Source organism: Embiotoca jacksoni, unplaced genomic scaffold, assembly GCF_022577435.1.
Source record: "Embiotoca jacksoni isolate LCO1_2020_lvr unplaced genomic scaffold, fEmbJac1.0.p SCAF_3, whole genome shotgun sequence".
In the NCBI taxonomy this organism is placed as follows: Eukaryota; Metazoa; Chordata; class Actinopteri; family Embiotocidae; genus Embiotoca; species Embiotoca jacksoni.
In genome coordinates, this window is record NW_027185381.1 from 20,808,708 (window position 1) to 20,826,338 (window position 17,631).

The 17,631-nt window shown below is 39.1% G+C and overlaps 1 protein-coding gene across 4 annotated transcripts in view; it reads right to left on the reverse strand.

Annotated features, from left to right (window-relative positions):
• Positions 1-17,631, reverse strand: part of abcc8 (ATP-binding cassette, sub-family C (CFTR/MRP), member 8) — a 53,873-nt gene that overhangs the window by 17,511 nt on the left and 18,731 nt on the right. For 2 of the 4 annotated variants that reach the window (XM_069162934.1, XM_069162931.1), the window contains exons 10-20: positions 15,448-15,582; positions 14,793-14,955; positions 12,581-12,621; positions 11,997-12,142; positions 9,905-10,019; positions 9,554-9,730; positions 7,914-7,986; positions 7,702-7,807; positions 2,723-2,755; positions 1,915-1,953; positions 780-878 (exon numbers count right to left, since the gene is read on the reverse strand). In XM_069162934.1, the coding sequence (XP_069019035.1) occupies positions 780-878; positions 1,915-1,953; positions 2,723-2,755; positions 7,702-7,807; positions 7,914-7,986; positions 9,554-9,730; positions 9,905-10,019; positions 11,997-12,142; positions 12,581-12,621; positions 14,793-14,955; positions 15,448-15,582 (1,127 nt within the window). The remainder of the gene's footprint in view (positions 1-779; positions 879-1,914; positions 1,954-2,722; positions 2,756-7,701; positions 7,808-7,913; positions 7,987-9,553; positions 9,731-9,904; positions 10,020-11,996; positions 12,143-12,580; positions 12,622-14,792; positions 14,956-15,447; positions 15,583-17,631) is intronic. The other 2 variants (XM_069162932.1, XM_069162933.1) reach the window with 1 other exon arrangement.

The window sequence follows — 17,631 nt, forward strand, 5'->3', positions numbered from 1 at the left end:
AAAAGTTTTCTCAAATGTTTTGCACATCCATAAACATAAAAATGAAGAAGTGTAAAATGATTAAAACAAGAGTATGCAATGAAAACCACATGGTTGGAACGCATCCTTCAGCAATCAACTATGGACTAAACTCAGTTTATTAAGTACACCCAGGTAAGATTAATACAGTGTGATGCAACAGTCACGCAATAAATCCTCCAAGAAGGTTATAAAGTTCAGTTTTTGTTGAAACGGTTTCAAGAGGCTTCACTCTCACTGTGGAGACAGCAGTTTGTGGTTCTGTAGAATTACATAATACAAATTATATCTGATATTTATGTCCATGAGGCAGACTGAATGCACCTTCTTTGAACCAATCTGACCTGCAGTGTGTTATTGCCTCATGAAGAAACAGCTTTTATTTTCATATTTAGGAAGAAAAAAAACAGAATATGTCTGTTTATGCCCTTTCTAGTTCAGTACTTTTCCCAATTTGTGTGTTAATGATTAATTAAAAGTATTTCTCATTCTGTCCTTTTAACAGCACCAACAGACCCTGTTTTGAATCGATTCAAATTTTTTTGTCATCTCTCTCCTGTCAGCTCTTTAATGAAGGTATAAAATGACCAAAAATTATGACAGTACTTCTGGTTAAGTCACATCTGTTTGTACTTGCAAAGCACAGCACTCTCATCGACCTAATCAACAGCAACCACGTAGAAGTAGAAGCCTGGTGAGGGTTAAACCAAAAGAGAAGCAAGTTTCACACCAATTTTTTTAAGTGCACAGTGAGATCTTACCTTGATTTTATCATGGGCATCTCAAAGGTGATGTTCTCCACCACGGTGGCGTTCAACATCCAGGGCTTCTGGGAAGCGTAGGCCACAGCGCCTCTCTTGCTACCAGATATTTACAACACATGCAGAGGTGTCAAACAAACACAATAATCTCTCACTGTGTGATATTTTACTTGTTAATGAGTCTTTTGTTTTACACACAGGTTGAGGTTAAAAGGCAGTTCAACTTCGGAAACACAGGGACTCCCTCAATGTCAGAGGCTGGTGCATAAAAGTAAGTCCAGTTGATTTGTGGAGTCAATGTGCAGGCGAGGGTTTGGGGCAAGTATGCAAGCAGAGTAACTACACCAGCTTATGGTCTCCTCTGCTGTTAAAAGGATAGTTTTTGTGTGGCGGTTATATGAGGTACTTATCCAAAGTCAGTCATTGACAATTTGAAGAAGCAGGCAGTTGTACCTGCGAATTAATGTACGGTACTGCTGTGAGCGGGGTCAGCAACAAAACATTGTAGACGCATAAAACAAGGTCACCCTAAAAAAATCTATATCAGTTTCACTGCTGCAACTTTGTTGTCAGACAACCTTTTTTTGACAAGGTGGTGGACCATCATATCAATCTATGATCTCTTCAAAGCCACCAGAATCCTTTGGAAAAAACACAAATTTGACCTTACAGGACAGGAGTTGCTGGTCTGCTGCCGCCTCGATCTGTTGGCTTGTTTTATTGTGTGACTTTGGTGGTAGTTAAACATGTTAATTCAGATCCAAACTAAAAACAACCATCGTTCCATTTTTGTGAAGGGAGTCTGGTGGATTTAAGAGAGCAACACAACGGCTTCAGTTCCTTGTTGGAAAGGGAAAATCAATGTAAACTGGTGAAAATATTCCAGATAGAGAGTACACATGAACTGGTATTTATATATTTTGGTCTGCCTTTTTTTAGGTGGGCAAAATACGTTTTGTTGGTGACCTCGTCTACAGCAGTACATTGTGAGCCGGTACTTGCTTCTGTTGACCCCCATCCACTGCAAGTGACACATTCATTGTGGGTAAGTACCTCGTACAAGCCCACTTAAAAACAAAAGCAATCCCTTTAATGATGCGTCTCCATGGAGACTGCATGGCATTTCTAAGCTCACCTGATTTCTCCATCACTGGCTGCATCTTTGTCTGTGGGACTGCAGAGAAAATAACAAACACACAAGACATATTAAGAGACACAATCAAAAACAATTACATAAGCACTCTTCCCCCTGAAATAAACAGATTATTGACTGCACCCTTGATAATAGGTAACGTACACACACACACACACACTAACCAATATCCTCTTCCCTCACTATAGTAATCATATCACTGCTCAAACACAAACAGGCCAAACACTGACCTACATGAACACGTCTATCATTTCATCAATCATTTTTAAAGATTCTATTTTATGTCAAATATGAGCTCTGTAATGATTTATGTGCATAAAAAAGCAAAACAAACATCCCAGGTAATGTGACATTATTAGTGTGATGAGGTGCTAAAACATACTGAATTATTCTTACATTGGGTTTATGACGTTGCAGGGCTGTCAGTTGTATTTGTTTTAAAACACAACATAAAGCTGTCTCTATTCAATGTGCTCAAACACACACATGTACGGGTTAGCTAAACCAGAGACAAGTATAAGCTGTCAACAGAGTTTTATTTATGATACTGATTCATACTATTTGTTACTGTTTCTGTGCAACAGCTGAGTCAAATCTCTTTCCTCCCATCCACAACAGTGTATTACAGTTCACAGCAGTTATTTAAAATGTTTCAGTTATGTAGGCTGTGAATATTTTTAGCATATCTGAGAGCTTTGGTTTGAAAATATTCTTTCAGGCTTGACTAAAAATACATGACGGTGCTGGTTCATGGGTTTGGGATTTTTCAGTCTGGATTTTTAGCACTTACCTTTCATCTCCCTCAGACTCCAAGACTGGCAGGCTGTGAAAAATAGAGGAAAATATACATATATTGTTGAAAGTGGCTTTAATTCTGTAAATGCTGTGTATTGAAAGTTGGTCAAAAATACAGTAAGATCTCCCAGAGGCCAACAGAAGCTTGTGAATGGTGGCTATTTACTGTCAAACTCACAAAAAAAAACCTTAATTCTTGTCTAATTATTGGTTCAAAATGTACACACATAATTATTTTGATAAATAATCATTTAAAATTCATTAGGATTTAATTGGCTGCACATGCTAAGTAAAAGCTGCGGCGTATTTTTAGCTTTGTATTTGACACCTCCCAGCCGTTCTGAAGGTGACAACCAGAGAGTGAGGGCTGATTTATAGCAGTTTACTGCAGCCACTTTAACCCTCGTGTTGTCCTTGGGTCAAAATGACCCGCAGCTGTGTTCAACCAAGTTCTATTTTATTTTCAATTTTTTTTTTGGGATCATTGGTGACAAGGAGGCTTGTGAGGGTTTCTTTAAAGAATGATGACCAATGATCCCAAAAAATATTAAAATATAGAAATAAAATAGAACTTGGTTGAACACAGCTACGGGTCATTTTGACCCGAGGACAACACGAGGGTTAAAACAGCAGCCAATACAGCACCAGACACCACAGCTGTTAGGAGGGGAAGTGGCGACTGACACTTAAGAAGCTCTGACATGTTGCCCTTGGACATGTAAACATAGCTGATTCAGACGGTATAAAAAGAGAAAGAAGCAAACGGGGTTAGCAAATCTCTCCAGGAGGTGTTAAGGCGAAGTGATGATTTAGTTTATAGAAAGAAAAGAAAAAAAAACATAGATGTATATCTGTAATTTTGATTGTTAGTTTTTTTTTTCCACTAAAAAAAACAAATCTTTATCTATAAAAAATAATGCTTGTAAAAAACAAACATTAGTGAGACAAATGTGACAGAAAGGGCCAATAAAAAAATAATTTGGAATGAGCAACTAATGTAAAAAATAATCAATACAAATCCCATTAAATGAAAATAAAACGGAGCAATGTGCAGACATTAATCATTAAAAAGAAAGAAAAGAAAAGAATAATTTGAAATCATAGATGACATTAAATTACATTTTATTATTCTGATAATATGCAGGTTGTTTTTTTTTGTATCTTGGCACCATGATACCTTTTGCTGTGTTTTAAAAAGGAAGGTGAAGACTGTCACCCTGTCTGATATTGAATCTGAGAATTAGGTTAGAAGAATGAAAAAGATGATAGGACAGAAAGAAGCAACAAACCTCATGTATCTAAATATAACAAAATGGCTTTAAACTGTAAAGATTTCACCAAAAATGTGAAAAAACATGATGAGAAATGACATTTTTTGTCAGTAATTTCCTCAGGAAACTGTGAAGTTATCCGCAATCAGTAGCCAGTAAAAACCTTTTAAGTAAATAACCTCATCAGAGCTCATCACCTAATGACACTTAAAAAGGCCTAAAGCCTGAATGGATGTCTGAAATGTTTTAATCATGCAGCCACTGTAGCAACAGGCTAATCATGTTTTCGTGTCTAATTCAACCCCTGAGGGAGATTTTCACTTCATAACACCTGGAAGGACTCAAGGTTGTGCTAGAGGACAGTTTGTGAGGGAGTCCCGTTGGACAGTTTCTATAAGCAGAAAGAAACTCAAGTCTAATCTTCAGCCTGAGAAACATCCCGCCTGTCTTCATTAAACTTAAAGTAAAGCCCTAATCATTCAAACTTAAACCCCCTGATGATGACGAAGAGTAATGGTGCATGTTCACCATTTTTATTCTCTTGCACATGGTCTTCACTCTTCTTTGTAGATAACTGAAACCAAGCAAATGACCCACTTCATTGATCCCGTGCAGTAAAGTGCTCTTTTCATTCTGTGAAACAGCGGCGTCGCTTTGTTGACGTGCTGCAGTTCATTACTTCAAGAGGAGAGGTAGATTTTGGGGTCATGACATTGCTATTCAACCCGCCACGCTGCCAATCCTTCTGAAATTCTGGACGTGACTGCACACAAACAAGCCACCTGACCTGCAGCACTTGACTGGATGCTGAGGTCACCATACAAATAGTCATTCATTTTAACAACGGAGAAAAATCCCAGAACAGCTGCCGAACGACCCTCGTGGTAAGATGGTTTTGCCAAGTGACTGAAATAGGTTTTAATACCTGATGAGACTTGATTAGACAAACACATGGAGCATGGTGAGCTCCGACAGGGAAGTGAGATTAGGAACACCATCAGCTGTTCAGAAACAGCTGACTCAGAACCACCAACCAGCATTGAACAAGTCAATGACACTGTCTTTATAAATCTGACAAGCTTGCACGCTCACTCTGCTGCTTTTTCATGCTTTCTACTCCAGGCAGGCACACACTGCTCTCATTTATCCTCTAATACACTTTGCTTTGTGTGTCTTTCTTGCCTGACTGATTTGTATTTGATGCTTTCTGTTCTGTACTGAATCAGTCACAAGCTTTTCAGAATTAATAGGGGGCAACCCTCAAAAGCTGACTCTTCGTCCAAGATACAAGTGTTCATCCACAACAATGACAACAACTAACATGGTGGAAACATGGGGACAAACACCTCCCAAGGTGTGTCTGAATACTTTAGACAAAGTCCAAATGACAGCTTCCTAGTGTCCTTGGGAGACATGAGTGAGCGTGTCTGGCAGTCTGTGGTTTAATCTAATCTGATGTCAGAGGGAGTGTGTCAGTGAGTGTGTGGCTGCCAGGGACACTGTGACGATCATGTCAGGAAGCCTAAACTTAATTGACAAAGTGAGACTGATAGCAGCTCGATTCTGGGTAGTTGACAAGTCAGATGCGGGAGATAAACGCTAATGACTCAGAGAATGCATCTGGCGGGATGTGAGGATTCGCTATTAAAATGTGCTCTGCTTTTCTGGACCCTCAGGGTTTTGTTTTGCCAAAATGTATAACTGTTCACCTCCACCTGCAGCAAGATTAGGACTTTTTCAAAAAAAACTCCAGAGGCTGCAAAAAGGGATGACAACAGATGCCCAGTCCAAACAACCCAGTCTGCTGGGTGCCTCATGACCGGCTGGTACAACGGGGTCACTTTTAAAACTAAATCAAAATCCAACCGAGCAAACTCAACTGTCACAAAATGGCTGAACAAGCAGAAACAGACTGATAATGTGAACATATTGTCAAAGTCCAGAACAGACACCGTCATCGGCCGTCTGACCTGCTGGACTGAGGCGAGCAGATTGATTGGCTGGCCTAAATATTTATCAACATCCCAGTTTATCAGAGTAATAACAAGGATTTCAACTCTTCAGTAGCCTCATTATGCTTACATACTTAGAACTGACTGAATACAGAGGCATTGTGCAAGTGTTTCTATTTTTTTTTTTTGCACAACAGCAAACACTATGTTAAAGCTCACATTTTAATGCATACTCTTTGGAGAGTGGTATTCTGTTAAAATTCCTCAAGATTACAGTGAAGAAAAGATGACCTTACGTTGTACTGAATAGATCACACAGTTCCCAGCTAGAAAAGTATTCAACTTCAAAGGACTTCCGCTGTTCAGGATGAGGATAGACCGGCAAAACGGACTCTGCCAAAGCTGTTTTTAACCCTCCACTCTGTCCCTAAGGACGAGCCACATATCACAACCAACAAAGCAGAACTAGGCCTCCAAATCTCAAAACTCTAACTTGTTGAAATGCACAGACGTTTAACTTTTCAGTGAGATTTTTTTTTTTTACAATGTAATGCACTAAAAACAAAAGACAATACATTCGTTCATTCATAGCGCAGTGCTTTACAGTCTGCGCGTCTGCATCCGTACTTAAACAAAAAGATAGAAAGACAGAATATTTTAATGTCTGACGACTTTATTTTGCCGAACTTCTGCACTAACAACCTGGTACGAGGTGTTACTCGGTAATTATTGGTTTGCTTTGAAGGATCAGAAGCCAAAAAGTTAAATCAAACACTTTCATCCAACACAATTTACAGTAAATTAATTTGAACTTGAGATAAGGGTCAGATGTAAAAAAAAAAAAAAAAAAAATCAAAGAGAATTTTTCAAAGGAAATTGTGCTTGAAAGCCATATGTCAGTGTCATGTGAGGACGGGAGTCTCTTGCCTGCAGCCACAACAAACCGGATGTTTTTCCCTAAAAGCAGCTAACTGAATTTGGGTCAGTGGTACATGAATGAATCCTATCATTCTTCCACACTGGATCTCCCACGCATGAAAAATAAAAGCTGCCATATCAGCTCTTTTTTTCACTGACCGACAAATCCATCTTTGTTTTATGTCATGAGAAGAGGGGGCTATAGCAGGTCTGATTTTATTGCTAATCACATTGGCTTGTCAGGAATGAAGAATTTACCGCTGCACAAAATGACAAATAAAATTATTTAAACACCGGTGACAGATCAATTACCAGAGAGGTCTGGAAAAGCACAAGTCAGATGGTATGAGAGGATGAGGAACCAGAGTCTTTATGTTCACTTTCAATTAACCTTTCATCTCTGGACTGAAACTCATTTCTGGAATGAACTGTAAAACATGCAGAACGTGTTTCCCAGAGGACACGTGCATCATATTGCTTCGTACGTACGATTAATGGATGGTAGAAGGTTGATGTACAGTTATGTTAATGTGACCTGCACAGGCACAGGAGACCCATAATCACTAAAAACATGACATAATTAAAACAATGAATCACTACATTGTTCTTACAGTAACTTGACCTTTAAGAGATTATTGCAATTATTTTCACTGTGGACCTTATTACAGTATCAGTGCCTCATTGTACACCTACATAGTACACCTCTCAGGCTCTCACACTGATAAAGCAATAGTTAATTCAATCATTCAGATTCAAAAAGTGAGATTTAAAAAGTAACATTTCAGCACTTTTTTTTGGTAAACAAAAAATAATCATTCAAAATTACAACTGACCTGTTCCAGATGACTGTTCCCGACACTCGCTGCATCTCTCCCAGCGCTGCCAGCAGCAGAGACGACTTTCCACAGCCCACCTGACCTACAATCATAGTCAGCTTACCTGAGAAATTTGATGAAGAGGCAGTAATAATGTCAGTAAACAAGTAAATAACTGGATATAGAAACAAAGAAAATAGAACGAAGGCAGACATGACAATGATGCTCACCAAAGGGAATCTTGATGTCCACATTAGAAAGTGTTGGTGGTCCATCGGTCCAGGTGAAATAGCCGCTATATATCTGGAAACATGACACAAATTCAGCCTTAATCTTTATCAAACAAAGATTAACTTCAATGTTAAATAAATAAGCAGTAAAGATGTAATCTGTCCAGAAATGAAGCAGAGTGTTAGTGAGGCAATGCGAGTTAACTGTTGCCTCATTCATATTCATGTCATGCAGGAGAAGAATAAGCTTTTTATTTGCATCCAGAATATTTGGAGTGATATACAGAGAATCAATTAAGCAGATGAATAACGGAAATTCCATCAACAGCGTCCTAGATAGGAACAACAAATGTAATAGTGCAGCTCTTCAGCAAATCAGTGCAGATACATGCTCTGCAGAGAGTAATTAACATGTCATTACAAGTTTAGTGAAAATCTGATCACTTGTTTTCAAAATATTGTGTATGATGTCAGGACTGTCCGGTTATGATGACACTGCAGGCCAATTAGTTCAACTTTGAACATGCTGTTGAAAGCAGTCATGCTCCACCACGAAGACATGTGGATGGAGACTGTTAAAATACCCCCGTCCTCCGGAGCGTCATTTAATGTAAGCTATTGGGAAGACAGTAAACAGAGCAGTGAAGAATAACATCGCAACTCATTTTAATTTTGCATAAACATAGGTCTAGCACATACAGTACAGTGTCTGGACAAAACTAAGAGGGACATGTTTTATTGTGGGACCTTTACATATAAAGGAACATCTGTTACATTCAAATTGTTTCTAAAAGAGTTCGAACAATACTGATAAAACCTACCAGAGCCACGTAAATATCTCTGTATTTGAGGTATACAGAACTTTTACACCTCTTATCTGGTGAGATATTCCCACCCCAGCCAGATGAACCCATCCTGGACATGCTCGATGGGCAGAACATGCACATCAAAGACTTCCGCTAGCCGAGCAGGCTAACTTCTGGTTTAGCCTGATACTAACTTCAATTGGGATAAAATAATTCAGTCATGTGGCACTTATAGACTTTCCAAATGTTATCTGACAAATTGGATAAAATCTTTATGGTGAAAAGAATAATTTTGTGGAGGTTTATATCTATGTCTGTCTGTCTGTCTGTCTGTCTGTCTGTCTGTCTATCTATCTATCTATCTATCTATCTATCTATCTATCTATCTATCTATCTATCTATCTATCTATCTATATCTCGTTATATCTATATATCCACTGTTTTGTGTTTTTGCAAATACTCTCATTGGCAGAAGGGGGAGACAAAAGCTCCGCACTGGAGGTTGCATGTTTAATATTATAAAGCCCAACAGCATACTGCAACCCAGCACAACAACACAGCAAAAATCATTTTTGTTCATCATGTAAAAATCTTTAAAGGTCAAAACTGCTGCGTGAATGAAAGGCTGTTTGAACTGTGTTATTTCCAGCAGCTAACCTTCAACAACAGGGAAAATGTTTGTCATTTTCAAGGTCATGCAAATGCTGCTTTAATTTTGATAAAAGTTGAAGGAATACTGCGTCCTGTTACTGAGCGGACCACATGATAACTACATCATCTGCAATCCATTCTGCAGGATGATTACACGTTGGTTTCTCTTGTTATCTCCCTCACCTTGATACAGATGTCCTGGTCCAAATACTGGCATGGTCCGTCGCCCTCATGGCCCCCCCGCGAGCCGCAGTTGTTCCAGTCATCCCTCAGGGGACGCTTCCGGTTCACCACCTTCAGGGGCTGGAGGTATCGGGACAAAGAGGGGAAGGAGGGGGAAGGTGAAGGTTTAGAGGATGACTAGAGGAGAGTTGTGTAATATGCAGCACAAAAGGACAAAGGGACATGGTAATGAGGAAAAAGACAGCAACATTTAATACAAAGTGAAACAGCCTGGACGCAGCAGCAAGGAAGTTACTGTGAAACAGATGCTGGCCATCTTAGTTTGCATAATCAAGCCAGCCATGTACTTACCACAGCCTGGTACCTATTTTGGTTGTGATTGCTGGAGCCAGAGGTTACTATTACTCTGGGCTCCTGTTCCTCTCCAATCTCATCACTTGAGAAAAACTCACTGAGCTTCTGAACACTGCAGAATAAACAACAAACAGAGCAATCAAGTCACTAATGATGAAAAATAAAATAAAATTAAAAAAAAATCTTTATGATAAATCACCAGGCCAAAAATAACCGAGCCAACATTAAACACAGTGATCACTTAGTGTCATACACAAGTAATGTGGAGTTTAAATCAGCTCACTTTGATTCATGTGAAGATAACTGCACCCCACCTTTTATTATCACATCTTTCATTCACTGATTCAGATTGGGAAATCAATGGAACAGGATTCAGGAAGAATTACTTTAAACAATTTCTCTCTGTAGGACACACACATCTCTGAAATAAATCACCTTTCATTTAGTTCCTTTCCTCAATGAGAAATAAATGTTTTTCTTTGCTGATACATGCCATCTAAAAAAAATAAAAGATTTAAATCTGATCTCAACTGGCATAAATTTCATTCATTTTATTTGTTTATTTATCCCGTACGTTTCACGAGAGAAGTACAGTATCACGCTACAGTGAACCCTGTGGTAGAACAACTAGACTGCAATAATGACATCAACATGAGATGTGTCACGCAGCTCATCAGCAGGATTATGTAATGAGGAGTCATTTTCAATTCAAAGCCTAAAATTTAAATAACTATATTTAAAGTTGCACAGTGACTTTGCATCTACAGCACTGCTTGTTTATATTGCTACCATCAAATCCTGTTTTGTCTTCAAAGAAACATTTTCTCATGTTGAGTGATTTGATGTTAAATCCACATTGTGTGATTTTTTTTTTCCCCCCCTGGAGGTTGATAAAGTGTGTCAGATCACACGGTCCCAAAATAGGCCTCTCAAAGGATCACAGGCAGCTTCTACATCCATCCCAGTTTAAACAAGGTGCTCTCATGCTGCTTACACCAAAACAGTAGTTGAAGACGGCCTCTTGAAAAAAACTTTATAAGGCTGTTATGTTGCAGTTTTAACCAGCCATTACAGTACACTATACTATACTACAGACACAGATGATGGGATTTAAAGTGACGTGCCTTTATTTCCTTAACAGTGACCTTTTGAGACGTCCTTTGACTGTTTTTCTTCTTGTAAACAGTCAATTCAGTCATACTTGATTTTGCTTTGGACCAGAGCATACAGCTTGTTCATTCATTAATTCAACCTTTATTTACATTCCTGGGAATACATTGAGGGTAAACTTATGTATCTACAAAATGTAGCAAACTCCTTCAGGTAGAACAACAAAGAGCCAAATTCTCCTAGTTGTGTTTTTTGTCTGATTTTTCCTTTTTCTGCTATCACACTTCTCTTTTATTCTCTTCCATTCTTTAAAAGTGAAGAAAATGTACCTTAGAAAATTTAATAATTCTGCTTTTGTGCAGTTTATTGTACCTGTTTTGTATCTGTAGTGTGTTAAGACATCTGTTGTACGGAGGCACATCTCCCTTGATAATAAAAGCATGAAAACTTAAAAAAAAAGGTTTATATTTTAATTAATTTAATTTTTACATCCCAATTGCCCTGCACAGATATGAAAAAACATATACATTTCATCAGTCAATATAATATGCACAGCAGTATAAACAGCCAGAAGGATGGCAGGGTTGAAGTGCAGCAGACTAATTACAACTCCTGTTGTGGCTGCTAAATTAATTGTAAAGCTAAACACAGAAATGAATAGGTGCAACCTTTTAGTGTCGGAGACCAGTTTACTAAAACAACTGAGAACTGAGGCCATTTGTTGCATGAACAATGAATCCAACAATGCAGCTGATCCATCTACTGCAGGAAAATGTCATGTTGTGTTTATTTCTCTGATCATTGTAAGTGTTTCTCTGTTCAACTCTCCTTCTCCATGGCTATTTTCACACATTTCACAACCAATTAACAAAACAAATGTAAATTTCCCAGTTTGTCTATAGATGATGTAACTACACTGTAAAATGTGGGAAAATTCAATATGAACATGATTAATTATTTTGTCTAGATAGTTTCTCACCTAACAAGAGCCTTGACAGTGGAGCGCACCACGCTGGAAAGGAGGAAGAGGGGCGTGACCAGGATGTGAAAGAGGGACAGAGAGGCAAAGGCCACAGCTGGGGACAGATCAGCGTCCTCAGAGATGTGGACGTGAACCACAAACGTCTGCAGGATCAAAGTGAGGACAGAAAGGCCGAGGTCAGTCTCAAAAGCATTAATTTACATCATCAAACCTCAGAACTGTTGACTTTTGATTGGCTGACAGTCGCTCGTGGCCAGTACAATTGAAAACCTAGTCACGGACAAGTTCAAACTTGTGTTGTCCTTCACGGTCGTCCTTCTCCTTGGCATTTGTCTGACTTTTCTAATTTGTCACCACCAAGTCTACAGCCATCAAGGACTTCTATAAATACAGACAGGATTTAGTGTGTTGCTTTCAGAAAATCCTCTACTGTGTCGCTGCGAAATGTCACTGGATATCTAAGTCAGACTGCTTGACTCTGTCTCTGCCTTGTCCTTCTCAAGGGGGAAGAGACAGCAGGGTGCACTCTGGTCAACAGTGAAGTAAAGTAATTAAAGGAAGAAAATGGAATTAAAACTCACCGTCAACACAGCCGCGATAGGAATAGCTGCATTCATGAAAACTGAAAGCAGAAAGGAAAATTGGGAGGACGTGAAGGCTTTTCCAGGTTTTAACCAGTTCAAATAAACAATATAAAATAGAGGGAAAAAAATGATTTCCTTTCCTGTTGCACATTTTCAACCAACAAGCATACATTTATGTTACAACTCACAGACACAAACAATTGTTGCTTGTAATCCATTTTTTTCTGCCCATCATTTGAATTTTCTTTCACTCTCCATTAATGATAATGTAGAAAATTAAAGATATGTGTGGATTATTATCTAGAAACTAGACAAGGATGTTAATGTAGTGAGTTAGTCTCAGTGCTATGTTAAATAAATCGGGGTTATTGCAACTGTCATGAAATATTTGTGTTCCATTAATCTCGTGGAAATGTATCACTCCTTAAATTATTTATTTTAAATTGGACACAGTATATTACAGCCCTGTAGACTGCAGCCACTGTTCATCTAAGAGAACAGAATAGAATATAAATCTGTGACCACAGTGTGCACTGGTGTCTTAGGTAAATGGGAAATGAATAGAAACACAATAATCTATGACAGTGGTGCCTAAAACATTAGTTATCATCACATCCTGTTATTATTATACTTGTAGTATATTGAATTATGAATGTTGCCTGGAAATGTAAAAGAAATCAAATTAAAACTGCAAGCAATGATATGCGGGCCCTCGCACGCTGCACGTCGGCGATCCAGCGGTTCGGGGCCGCCAGCTCCCCAACGTGCAGCATGCGAGGGTCCACATATTCCCGTTTGCAGTTTTAATTTTTTTTCTGGATCTCGTTCCTTATTCTTCTTAAAAAAAAAAATTGCTTTTTTTGGCGGGTTTAACATCTTCAAAAACTAATGAAAGTTGGTGCCTGACGCATGTGCAAAGTTTCTTGAGGTTTGGAGCATCGTTTGACCTTAAACATGAACTTCCTGTGTCACGGTGAAACATCAAACTTAGCCGCATCGTCCTGGCTATACTATATACTATATACAAAAATAAATTTTGGGCTACTTTTTGGATGACGTGTTATAGTATGACTTTTTTTGAATATTTTGGACGACATATCCAATATTTTGTAAGACTTTTTTTTAATCACTTTTTGGAGTATGACCTTTTTCTGAACTGACGTGCAAGTAACATCAAGTTACTTCTCACTGTGAGGCAACTGCTCTAAACAGTGCACCACTGTATGTTGTCCAAAATATGGGGAAAAAAAGTCAAGTCATGGGTCAAATTCCACCTTAGCCTGCTGATGGTGAACTTTTAGTGAAGTTGAAACGTTTGGAGAAACTTGAAAAAGTTTTGCATACACTATACATTACAGGAAGATATTTAATATCACTGCAGACCCCCTTGAAAACATGTATATCTATATATCTATACCAGCCATTTTGGTCACATTTTAATGAATATTTATGGCCGGTGGAGTGAGCCAAAGATTTGTCACAATGCTGCTTAACTCCTGGGAAGATAGATGGTGCAGTGGTTAGCACTGCTGCCTCTCAGCTAGAAGGTTTGGGGTTTGATCCCCGCCTTTGGCATGACTTAAAAAAAAGATCATAAGTAATTGTTTTAACGACATGCTACAGCATGACTTTTGGGTCACTTTTTGGCCACCACGCCACGGGCACACCCATCGACGAAAACACATTATTTTGATAACTTTTCATCCCAAACATGTTAAGAGTGAACTGACTCAATTTCAAGTCAGTCCGCAAAAATCTGTAGGAGGAGTTCGACAAAGTACAACATGTGCGAATCACCAAAAATGGCGGACTTCCTGTTGAGTTGACGTAATGGTGAAATGTAACTTTTTTTGTACGTCTAGGTGTGATACACGTCCACCGAATTTTGTGCATGTATGTAAATGTAGCCGCCGGGGCATCTGTGTAGGGGGCGCTAGCGAGCCATTTGGCCATGCCCACTCGCGACTCCACTAAAATACGAAATTTTTCGCTGGGACAGACGTGATTGCCAACTTTCATAAGTTTTTGAGTATGATAAAGCCTCCAAAAAGGCAATTCATTTGTATGAAGAATAAGGAACGAGAAAAATAATTCCTTGGATAACAATAGGGCTTTCGCACCATTGGTGCTCAGGCCCTAACTAAACTTACAATACAAATACACCATAGGGATGTAATGTGAAGCTGTTCGAGGGACCAGAGTGTCTTACTGGATATGGATGTGTAGAGAGCGAAGGCCTGCAGGCTGGTGAGCTCTTTGCCCCTGGTCTCCTCCACGCTGTCACAGAAGATGTGCTCCCAGGCATACAGCTTCAGCAGCTTGATGCCCCGCAGCAGCTCATTGGTCTTCTTTAGACGCTCACTGGAGTATTCCTGAAAGCCGAAAAGGGGACTTTGATTACACCGACTGCAATCAGACACATCGAGGATTTATACGAGGTCAACACGAGAGTAATCACCTCTTTAATTGATTGCTATATGGGTTCAATAGATGATGAAAACATTTTAAGACATCAAAGAAAGGCATTTTATGTATCTAATAAAGCTCCACGGTGTCTAACTGATGATAAGGGTCCACCAAACTGTACGATATTGTATCCAATAGAAAATTCACTCTGAGCCACAAATGGTTACCTAATTGTGTCAATAAAGGAAAGGTCAAAGCATTATCAGAATTGTAGAATTCATGCTCTCGGGGAAACAGATGTGCCTGTTATAAAATTTCATGGCAATACCCCCAATATTTGTTGAAACATTTCAGTCTGAACAGCTGACTGAGATGTCCATAGCTGCCAGACTGAAAATAAATCAAACGGTCACAAACTGAACTGTGTCTGTCAAAAAAAAAGAGAAGACAATACTCACCAGAGTGCTCTTTTGTGTTTGGGATAGTTTTGTGGCCACAAAGTATTGTACAGGAGCTAAAACAGCGATGACCGTCGCCCCAATCAACGCACTGATTCCCAGGAGGTAATAGAGCAGGATCACTCCCACAACAATCTGACGGTGGAGGACACACACACACAAAATAACGGACATTAGCCCTGTGGTGAACGAACTGAGGGATACAAGGTTTCCAAACTTTCCACTAACGTTATAAAAAACATCAATACACTGCATGGCTTTGTGAAAAGCAGTGACCTTGAGCATAATGTGGACAGCAGCATGGAGATGTTTTACGAGCAGCTTATAACATACAATACGACTCAAAACCTTCATAACCAGTCATTGAACTAAATAAATGTAGAGCAAAAAACATTTTTATTTACCTGAAAACACTCACTGACAAACTTCACACTCACACAAAGGCTTACAAGTGAAGGAAAATGCAACATCTTTTTACAAGGTTTCAAAAACACTTTCAAAAATTCTTTACTACGACAATGGTCAGCAATTAATTTGGATTAATTAATTATCAAGCTTAAATATTAAAAGGAATAAAGCTTTCTTCACATCCTCTCTCTCTCTACCGGCCTACAACAGAGCTGATCAATGCCTCCACCTGTCCTTGGCTCTGCTCCAGCCACTGCCCTTGGCATCACACTCAACATATACCGGATTCAGAAATCTCCAGGAGATACAAAACCAGATGGAGATGGATGTGACATTTTACACTCTTTCACACAACAACCCCCCTCCTTCCCTCCTTCATCTGTCACAGGATCATGTGAGCCACCTCTGGGGATGAGGTTAGATGGGCACTATAACTGGTATCAGATTTTCTTTTCCTTTCCACAGTAGCTGTGCCAGAAGGAGTCTGTTTTGAGAAAACACAATATTTAGCGGCGCTACCAACCCACACACAGTTTCTGTGAGCTCCTCACATCAATAACACCTAATTTAACAGTGTTTTGAGACCGCTTTCTCACTGCAGCATTTCAAGAACTACTCACCATCAAGCTAACACACTTTGACCTCCTTGTGGAGCTAAAGATAAACAGTCAGGAGCTCACCAAAGTGATTGCAGATAATCCTAACGGGAACATATAAGTCTGAACCAGATTTCATCGTAATCCATCAAATTTTGTATTCATTCTGGACCAAAATAATCCAAAGGGACTAAAATTGCACTTCATCGACCCTCGAACATGACTAAAAACATGGCAGACACATGAACATACAGATACATACTCATGCATTTTACCGCATTGGTTATTAGTAAAGGATGTCTGTGACTGTGTGGGTTATCTTCAGGTGCTTCTTCCAACCGTCCAAAGACATGCAAGTTAGATTGATTGGCTGGAGGTGTGAATGTGAGGTCTGTCTTTCTTTGTTGGTCCTGTGACGGACTGGAAATCTGATAAAGGTGTAGCCTGCCTTTTGCCCAATATCAGCTGGGATGGGCTCCAGCATTGGTAATCCTCTATAGGATAAAGCGGATAGACAATTGATAGATGGTCAAAGGTGTAATTAATAACATTAAAAACAAATGAATTCCATCTACGCGAGCTGGTTTCAGGTCCTGTTATTGTGCATGCTGAATCAGTGTCAGTGCTTACTGGGATATTTGATGGAACAGAGTCACTGTTTAGAAAATTGGCTTTCAAAACCAAAATATCAAAATGTCTGCACAAAAGTGTATTGATATTATGGACGAAGACTTATTACATTAGAGACACTACACCAAAACAGATTTACAGCATGGATCTTTTGACCTTGGTTATTGATTACTCCTGATAAAAATAGATTTTGTGTGGTCATAGGAGGAAAAGCACAGGTTCAGTAATAAGATGCGTGAATTTCATTTGGCAGCTTCAGCTTTTGGATCCTGATATTGGTGGGAATCTAACTGCATTACATCTGTGTTTTTCTGCTGTGAGAAGTCAAAATGTTGACAGACACACAACATCCTAAAAGGGTAGAGAGATACAGGACAGAGCTGGTTGCTCGAGAGAGATGCTTTTGCAAACAATCCCTGTTATCGTGTGTCGGTAGAGACGACAAAATAGGCTTAATGTCAATGCTGTCATTTAATTGAAAAACATGGGGATTGGATGATAACCTGACGCTGCTCCAAAGATAAAGAGACACAGGAAATTGCTGACACGT